This window comes from Buceros rhinoceros, unplaced genomic scaffold (assembly GCF_000710305.1).
Source record: "Buceros rhinoceros silvestris isolate BGI_N320 unplaced genomic scaffold, ASM71030v1 scaffold22574, whole genome shotgun sequence".
NCBI lineage: Eukaryota > Metazoa > Chordata > Aves > Bucerotiformes > Bucerotidae > Buceros > Buceros rhinoceros.
Window position 1 is genome coordinate 99,757 of NW_010406929.1, and position 9,786 is coordinate 109,542.

Consider the following 9,786-nt stretch of genomic DNA (forward strand, 5'->3'; position numbering starts at 1 on the left):
CTGTATTAATACTGTGATTTTTGGTTTTGGAAGATGGATATCTAAAGGAGGCTCAACAGAGACTTATACAGTCATGAACGATGCTAAGGAACTGAATGTGGAATTTTAATCACTGTATCATAATACAGGGATTTCTTGCACTATCCATAAAATTGTAGCACTGCTGTGTGCTTGAAGTAGCAGCAAGTGAATACATTGATTCTTGAGGATTTTTACGTTCAATCTGTCTTGAATCTTATGTGGAATATTCTAAGTATAGTGTCACTTTTTGTTCACCAAGGGTTCCTAAAAGCCACCAAAAGACCACGTGGAAGTAAGCTATTGAACTAGACTGGTAGCATCTGGTAGCTACATGTCCCAAGCAAGTCACAACTCCTTGGCCTTACAGAATTACCTTGGTAACTGATGGAAGTGCCGATAGCCAGACCATCTTCTTTGATAACTGTGGAAACCCAACAGCTTTCCTCAGATAGCGGTCATGTATTTCACAAGTGTTGAGAATATACAGAGCGCAAGCAATGGCATAGCCTCCCCAGTTAGAGACCCCTGCAAAAGAATGTCACCATGAAATCAAAGTGTAAAAGAACTCCCGCAGTAGTTATTGCAATGATGCCCAACCTGCATAAGCCGTTAGGCACGTACAACGGCGTAGCACACAGTGATGGTGAAATGCGACATGGATAGGAGTTAAACATTGACATGAATTTAGAACATTTATTTCAGAAATACACAATTGTTTAACATACTAAAATGGTTTCAGTAGTATTTCAGATTGAATTTCTGCAAAATTCCATCTCGCTTAGTTTGTGGTTTGTCTTTCCAACAAAGCAAAAACTCAAATGTGCATGGTCTGTAACACAACTCCACTTGGCTTAACGTGTCTGAACTGCGAGGTGGTGTCTTGTGACACCTGGTGTCTTTTGCCTTTAGCCACACAGAGATAGGAGACTGCTAAAGTATCTTAAATCAGGCAAATGGTCACTCGTGTCAGATTTTCAATGGAATGCTGTACCATTGCAGAGATTCCCTTCTTGGTCTCAAATTAAAACTGATTAAAGAGTTCAGCTATTTTGTAAGATAGGAAGCCGTGATGAAACTAATTGTTTGTGTCCTGATGATTTGGACAATATGGACAACTCAGTTCATAAATTGGTCCTTGCCGAACTTGTCTTTCGCTGTGTATTATATTTTGTGCTGGTTAAGACATTGGTAGAAGAGGATTTTAACTATTTTAACTATACCATTCATCTTCTGTTGTACATCAGTCCTCCAGTGGTGTTGCAAGGACTTACCATCTCTTCATGTAAGAGCAATATGACTGTGACCCTGACAGGGCCACACCCACAGAAGCTCCTCAATTATACTGAAAATTCGTATGTGTGTAGACATTTTAAGTCCCACACTGAGCACTTCTGCAGTCTTGCTTGTTATTTTATACAAGGTGTAATTTTTCAAGAATATTCAGGATTTGCCCAACTATTTCCAATTAAATACACTTTCTTGACAAAACATCCTCAATTTTCAGATATTGCTGCTGGAGCTGTAGTTGCTTAACTATTCAGAAAATTGACATAATACAGAGATAGAGGGTTTTTTTTTTTTGGCTTGGTCATACAAAGAAAGGGCAAATATAAATCAAATGGAAAGCCAGATGTTTTCATCTCTATTCTCAAACATCAACAACCTCCCACCCTGAAAAAAATCCCTTACCAGCTGCAATAGTAAAATCAGCTTCAACATCACAGGCTATAACATCTCCGTTTTTTATGTGCTTCTTTACAGCATCTTTTACTTTGCCCATTCCTAATTCATTTCCTCCATCTCCAACACCTTTATTAAAAGAGAAAAAAGCCAAGTATGAAACCAGCATTTAACTAACAATCCACCTGCAAAGCATCCAGTGTCTTCCCCAGAGCCACTGTGACAGTTCATAACTCCATACGAGACAATTTATCCTTTTTAATCAAAAGCATTTAAAAACAGAAGACTGTGAACAAACTAGCTGCAAGCACCACCTCACACGTGTTAACATGTCAGTGTACATATGTAATATATGCTGTGCTGGTGCAGGCAAAAGAAATCAAAACCATCAAAAGTGCTCATGAACTGCAGCCAGAATTAAGATAGTAAATGTTCCTTACAGAAGGCCTTCAATGACGACTCTGTATCATGCATTATTGTAAGTACATTAGCACCAATAGAGAAAGAAAACAAATCCAAAGCAAACCTGAGAGATTAGCTTATGATTCTATAGTAAAGGAAACAGAGAAAACTTTGGTTTGTTAAAAGCATTAATTAAAAAAGAGACCGTATACAAGGATCCCAACCCTGTGTACTGTTGATGTTTTCATTTTTTCTAGTGATTTATGAAAAAAAGAGCTAGCCCTTTGTTTGTTTGTTTGTTGGTTTGGGGTTTTTTAAGTATTCGTATTTTCAGGGTGCAGGGCCTTGATTTCGGTTGGTCAGGAAGAAACACTATGTATTTGTCTTGGTGATTGCAGGAGAATTCTAGGCAACCATGAGCTTGGGACATAAAATTATTAGATGCCAGTACGAGATCTGGAGAATAAGGGTAACATGTAAACTAGCAGCTTAATGAAAGTTGGCTAGTACCTGTAGTCTCTTACGAATATGTAAAAAAACACCAAAAAAAAATTCCATTTCTTTACTTGGAAATTAACATTTCTCTTTCACCTGTTAGTCTAAATGGCATCTTCTGAAGTTTGAAGATTTTATAGAAAGATCCTAGTTAATGTTGGTGAAATAGAACAATGAAGAGCTCAAAGTCCTCACTACAATGTATTGTATCTGAAGTCAAAATGTGACTTTGCTCTAATGCTAGGAGAATTACAGGAGAGGAATTACAGTATTTATCATTTACACTTCAAGCCCTGAAAACTGATAAATTTAGCAACTGTATAAATATCTCATGTCTGTAGCAAATTTCTTCTTTAAGTGAAATTGAAAATTAGTTCTCAGAAGCAATTTTTTATTTAACTTCTTAAGTCTATATAGTCAAGGGGAGTGTAACTGAGTGACACGTAAGTTACATAAAAGGATTTGGCATGGAACAGTTAATCTTTTTTCTTAACTGCTTTAATAATCTGTTAACATTTGCTTTCTAAAATCTGTTTGTTGGTATTTTCAAATAGGTAATGACATGATCATGGTATCTTTATTGTCATGCACAAATATGGTAGCTACTACTGTTCTGTAAGAATCCACAGAACATTTTCTTTTTTTTTGTATTAAAAATCTAAAATTTTGTTCTTAATGTTCTTTAAAAAGGCTAAAATGAATTCTTGTCCTCTGAAGATCGTAATCTGTTGCTCAGGGTTCTTTTGTATCAGCCTTATTTTGCTTTTTCCTGTCTTTGTGGAAGTCTTGACACTAGGATGGTTACACAGTTAGTAGATCTACTGCTGTGGATGGATCCCAGTAGCATTACACTGGGAGGAAAAGAACATCACACCAAGAATTTCCTGTACCTTCTGGTTTTTTTCCTCTACACGTCTACATTTTACTGTAGATATTTTGAGTGAGATTTACCTGATAAAACACAGCCATCTACACATGAGCCAATCAGCTACACTTCTTCTAAAGTAAGGAGAAACAGACCCTTTAAACATTCAGTTCATCTCGTCCCAAGGCAGACACCTCAAACATAGATGTCTGAAAATAGACAAGATGAATCCTTTTCTAAAAGCCTGAGTGCTTTCCAGGCAGAGGAAAAATAGTTCTGTTGGATCCTCCATGCAAGTTTTCACTGACTACGTTGGTTTCTGAAACTACATTCAAGAAAAATGCAGGAAATGTCAGCCTTCTGTGCTAAAAATCATTTGTATGAAAGGAAGTCAAGCGTGACCCCATTTTTTCGTGCAGTACGTTGGAAAGCTTTTCATTAGCTCCTATATAAATAGCATATAGCTATGTCACTTGTATGACAGCTGAAGAAAATTGCATTTGGCTTTGGTAACATCTCTTAATCTATCATTTCAGTCTATTGTGGAAGATGAGGCCTTTCAACTTCAGCCTTTCATGTCTTCTTATTTTGTATATTCCTGAAGGTTGCTCCATGACTTTTTATGATAGCGGTACCCATACAATTGTTGGCATTGTTCATGATTTGTCTGTGGTCAGATTCCTAGATCAGGTTTTTTTTAAACACAGGTCTTGTTTTAAATACAAAACTTGACAGCAGTTAAACAGCATGTAACACATGTTCTAACACTTCCCTTCACCTACTAACACAGTACTTCTTGCTACTGAGCACAGTATGTATTAACTTCTGTAAGGCTGAAAACTTGATCTTTCTAGTATCCTTTTCTAGTCTGTAAAGTTATCTGAATACTCCACCCTAATGCTGTACAATATTTGCATTTTATTTTGGAACTAGACATATGCCTTCAAATCCCTACTGACCTTACAGAAAGTCAAAGATAGCCCCACCAGAAAAATTTATCATAATCAGTAGCAACACTTTATCATCAGTAATGAATGACGAGAGGCAAAGGCCACAGCCCAGATTCGTGCCTTGTTAAGCTAGGCTTTGCAGAAATACATTGAAAAAACCAACAGCCATCTCAAGAAATAAAACACAGACACAGAAAGTTAGTGTGATATGCAAAATAATAAATGTTAACTAATAAAAGACAACGTAAGAAACAATTACATTGGTTTTCTATAGATACCCAATTATTTCTCCAGCATAGACTATCCATATACACAAAGGTCACTGAGGTGCTGGAGCGTATCCTGAGAAGGACAATGAAGCGGGTGAAGTGTCTAGAGCACAAGTCTTATGAGGAGCAGCTGAGGGAACTGGACTTGTTTGGTCTGGAGAAAAGGAGGCTGAGGGGAGACCCTATCACTCTACAGCTACCTGAAAGGAGGTTGTAGTGAGGTGAGTGTTGGTCTGTTCTCCCAAGTAACAATGATGGTCTTAAAGGTCTCTTCCAACCAAAATGGCTCTATGATTCTACGAAATTCCACAGGACATCAGAGCATATACCTTCATTATCTTTTGAGGCCTATGACTTGTTAAATCATTTCCTATGCAGACATCTCTTCAGAGACAATTCATTGCAATGGTACACAGTGAACCTGGATAATTGCTCGTTCTCCTCCTATTCACAAGCCTGTGGTATTTTTAATTAATGACATTTCATAGTATATTTGAATACTCAGAGAATGTTTGAAACAAACTAAAGTCTGCTGAACAGATTCAAACTCCTGCCTTGCAGAACACTCCAAACTCCACCAAATCAGTTATATACTTTGAGCTGCTCTGGGAGATATTTGAAGAGTGTAGGGTATTTTTATTAAAGCAATCAGGATGTGATTGTTTGTAAGTAGCTGGAGAGACCAAGTCTTTGTATCAACAGTCTAAAATCAGGGACAAGAATTGGAATCAAAAGCAGCAGATAAAGCTCTGAGATAAAGCTAAACATCTTTATGAAAGAGAGATTTTTCTATCCTTATTCAGTCAATCTTTGGCTTCTCTGCTGACATTGCCAACAGAGTGCCATCTAGAGTGCTTCTTTTTGAATGTTGAAAGTTACTCTTCAGGAACAAGAAAAAATTGAATTAAATCTAAGCAAAATGTATTGCAAATTTTAAGATAATACAAAAAATACCAGTGAACTGTTCTGCTATACAGCTTCTAAATTATTCCAGTACATTGAAATCAGACTATGCATCTTCTCTGCAGGAGCTCTCTAAATTCTGTGGAAACATCTGAAAAACATCAAACTGAGAAGTCAAAGTTTCCGAGTTTTTGGTAATACTTAGGAGTGAGTCCACAGCACTACAAGAAGAAAAAAAGCCAGGTCAGTGGACATGTTCTCATGTGACTGAAATCAGTCTGGCTTGCATAATTATTACTAATTTTTTGACAATTATTTCTATTTTTGTTTCTAATATTTATATAGCTCCCATCTCTCTTTTGGGGCACACAGTATAGCAGTAAGCATTTGATTGTACAAAGACATCGTACAACACTTTATATACCCATCTTGATTTATGGCATATTTTTTCAAAACCAGATACGAGTAAGTTTTCATGAAAAAAAGGACTAACCAAAAAAGAGAGGAGCACCAGGTTGACAAAAGCATTCTTATTAGACAATGCTAATGTAGTTTTGGCAGGAAGGACAATATACTCCTGTAAAGATTATTACTGGATACGTATGTTTTGTTAGAGAAGGCACTATTACAATAGATGCAAATACTTAATCCCTGCTTGGGAGAATGTTCTGCTAAAAGACAATATAAACTGAGATTCTACCCAGACTGCTGTTTTAACACAGGTATAACAATCATAAAAATAACTATAATATGTTAATATTAATGTTTGTACTCAATAGTAATTTGTTTTCTATGATGCTGTTCAAACATAAACACAGAATAAAGTCAGTGTCAAAAACTACGCTTACAAAAGTGTATGTCCACGCCCTGATTTCTAGATAATACTCACATCTGGCCTTGCTTTTTTGTCCTTTAATAACTTTGAAGTCAACTCCTTCCTTTTTTCTTTTTTTTTTTTTTGGCTGTGAGAACCCTTTAATAGAAACTTTTAATGTTTCTCCAGCAGTGCTCTCTTTAAATTCGACCCCAACAGACAGCTGTAACCTCCAGGCAGTTATTCAGCACCTGCCTCCTGCTCCACTTCCAGTAAGAATTCCCATTAGGTGGTTCTCTTTCTTCTGAGAATGACACAAACTCACACGTACCTGTTGTTGTGACTCCTGGAATGGTTTGTGCAGCTAAAAATAGTTCATCTATGGGATCCACAAGATGTTTAATGTTAACTTTCCTGGCATTGTAATAATTGCCATCAGCAGCCATCCCAGCACGCTCTATTGCTACCAGATGATCAAATCTACTTAGAGACAAGAGAGGAGTCAAAGCTGTGATTTTCACCTAACGAACTCTTCTCTTAGCTTCCAGCATTGCACTTGGTTCTACTTTTTTACCATTTGGGATTAAATGTAAAACTTGTATACTGTTTTGCTATTTCTAAGTGTAGTTCTCCACAGGTTAGTCTAGTTTCTTTACAGCTTTAGTGCAACTTCCTCAAACCACATTTGCTATCAAGAAATGGAGAAGTTCCTGAGATCCTCCTAACTGTCAGTCCTTTGGGTCAGCCATCTGGCTTTGCTCTGTTTCATGTTAAAATGCTTAAAATCTTGTAAGACATCAGTCTTTGTAAGTGTTTTCAAAGAAAACAAAAATATGGCCAATTAATGATCGTCTAAATCCTTGTCACTGCAAATGTAGTGTCTGCTTAAAGTACATTGCTTGGCAAATGTTTTTTGTTTGAATCTCTAGACTTGGGAGGATTTTTCTTTAAGTCTATTGCTATTTCCCTAATTATGAAAGTAGACAGATGTCCTGCAGATGTCCTACATTTTAGGCAGAATTTTAGCACTCAGTTCCGCCACTATAAATAAAATTACTTTGTTTCTGTTTCTCCAGTTTTACTGGCAAGAGGTTACTAATTCTGCCGAATTACTTCATATGTTTGCGGGTGATGACTGCGGTCATCTACAGTGACTCCAGAGACCTTAAACATGTTAGTTGTCTACTTTCAAGAAACATTTACTTTAGTTTTTTGAGACTGTGGGATCAATTGATATAGAAACTGGCTGTAATTATATATAGCTATAAAACTCATTTTAAAAAATGATACATAAAAAATGAAGATATTATCATGTATACTATTTCAGCATATAATTATAGCATACTCCAACCTGTGGAAAGAAATGGTAATTAAGTTGATGAAGCAAATATCAGGGTGAAAGATCTTATTGTTAAAGAGAACAAACTGAAGGCAACTACATTAAAATGCTTTTCAAGGAAAGATCAATAAAAATGAACAGTGTATGCTTACTTAAAGGAAACATAAGATTCTAAGTTGCCTAAGTAATGAAATGTGTGTACTTAGCAAATTCTCCAGTGCATTAACCCTAATCACACACTTTGTATAACTGCATTTTTGCCCAAACTTGCATACTCACAATGCATATGCAAAGAGTTCAAATCACAACTGAGAAGGTCATGCATACATCTATACTTTTGGATTTTGCTGCCTAAAAAAAATAGGATGATCACTTTCACACCATTACAAACATCTGATGTTTTATTAAATTAGATCAGGTTCCCCAGACTTGAGCCAGAGTTCTAGAAAGTGATCATGCTCCACAATTCTTTTCCTAGCTCTTTCACTGACTCTGACATAATTACTTGCCCTTCCTGATTTCCTCAGTGATTTAAAAACTTATAAAAATAATAGATCTACACACACACACACTGTATATCTATGGAATAACAGCAGAAAAGCTTTCAGAAAATTTTCAAAGGAAAAGAGCTATTGATGTATGATGTATCATTTCTTTTTTTGGACTTCAGAAATGCATAATTGCAGAATAACATGGAATTCTGTACTCTATGTGTGCTCCAATACCAATGTTTGATTTCAATGTTTGTTCTGTTCATTCCAAGTTTAAAGGATTTACTTGCAAACATTACACTTTTACCATAACTTTACACAGTAGATGTGACCCAGTCTCAGAAACTGAGCATGCATACTTAGGTCTTCCAGGATTCCCATCCTCACACAAAAACTTTAAAGCTGAATCAGTACTTTCTCTTTGATAACTCAATAGAGGGACAGGTCGCTTCAGGATTCCTACAGGAAAACAAAATACAATTCAGATACTGTGTACCTTTTCTTTAAATGCATGTTTGAGTAACTTTGGAAAATGAAAAATAAACAGCAGGACATTTAGAGTAGTAAGGATTCAAGGTCTTTACACAGTTCCTGATAAGCTCTCGGCATCCATTAAATTACTCATTTGGAAGTTAGTGCTAGTAAATGGGACCTTGAAATAGAAAAGAGGTCTACAAGAGTAAAAACAGACATCCAGAATTCAGCACAAACAGCTAATCCATAATCAGAACACAGACATGTAGGCATTAACTTGATGCCACCTAGGTTTGAAAAGATGTCATTGTACCAACACTGATGAGAGCTTGGGGGATGAACTCTGGTTCTTTCTCCAGAAAGAAATAATCCTGTACTGAATGACAATGAGTGGCTCAAACTGGCAAAATAAAAACTGAAAAAATGTGTCTCTTACCTAGTTGAACAGCCTCTTCAATAATCGTTTTATTCAGATTCATAGCTCTCTGATCTGTTACTATGGCAACCTCTTTCTCCAAGGCCTGCAAGATAGCTGCAATAGCGAGAGCTCCTGGCGGCCCGTCATTCTCTTCTGGCGGTTCATAAGTGAAGTGGGTAGGAAATCCAGTTGTTATTAGCACCGACCGAGCATGGGAGATGGACAGACAAGCCTTCAGCAGCTCATTCTGGCGGCATAGGTGAATTATACCCCGGTCTCCTACAAAAGAGTTTTTAAAGAAAGCAGTACACTTTGATACATCGTTCTTCTTTTGAAGTTTCTGTGCAAGTGAACCTGCATAATTTATTGACATAAAATGAGTTTAAAAAAAAAACCAAACCCACAGAGAAAGAAAAACCTCTGGTCAAGGCAGGAATTGGGGTAATTTCCTCAGGAAACCTAGGAAGGTGTAGGATGTGAGTAATGAAGATAATGGGCTGAGCTTCCAGGTTAAGAATTTCAGTTAACTTGAGTTTGAAAATTACTACACCTAGCATTTCTAGGTATTTTCTTTTTCCGAGAGCTGATTAGTTTCTTTTCCTTTGGCCCTCTGTTTTTCTCTGAAGTGGTGACAGTCATGCTAGACCATGTCTATCTACTGAAGC

General features: G+C 36.7%; 1 protein-coding gene across 1 annotated transcript in view; it reads right to left on the bottom strand.

Moving 5' to 3' along the window:
- Positions 1 to 9,400, bottom strand: part of LOC104491833 (UPF0317 protein C14orf159 homolog, mitochondrial-like) — a gene marked incomplete at its 5' end in the record, with an annotated part of 14,499 nt that extends 5,099 nt beyond the window's left edge. Inside the window, 5 exons of the mRNA XM_010134306.1 lie at positions 395 to 546; positions 1,711 to 1,830; positions 6,731 to 6,879; positions 8,589 to 8,688; positions 9,140 to 9,400. Of these exons, the coding sequence (XP_010132608.1) occupies positions 395 to 546; positions 1,711 to 1,830; positions 6,731 to 6,879; positions 8,589 to 8,688; positions 9,140 to 9,400 (782 nt within the window). The remainder of the gene's footprint in view (positions 1 to 394; positions 547 to 1,710; positions 1,831 to 6,730; positions 6,880 to 8,588; positions 8,689 to 9,139) is intronic.
- Positions 9,401 to 9,786: the final 386 nt, after the last annotated feature.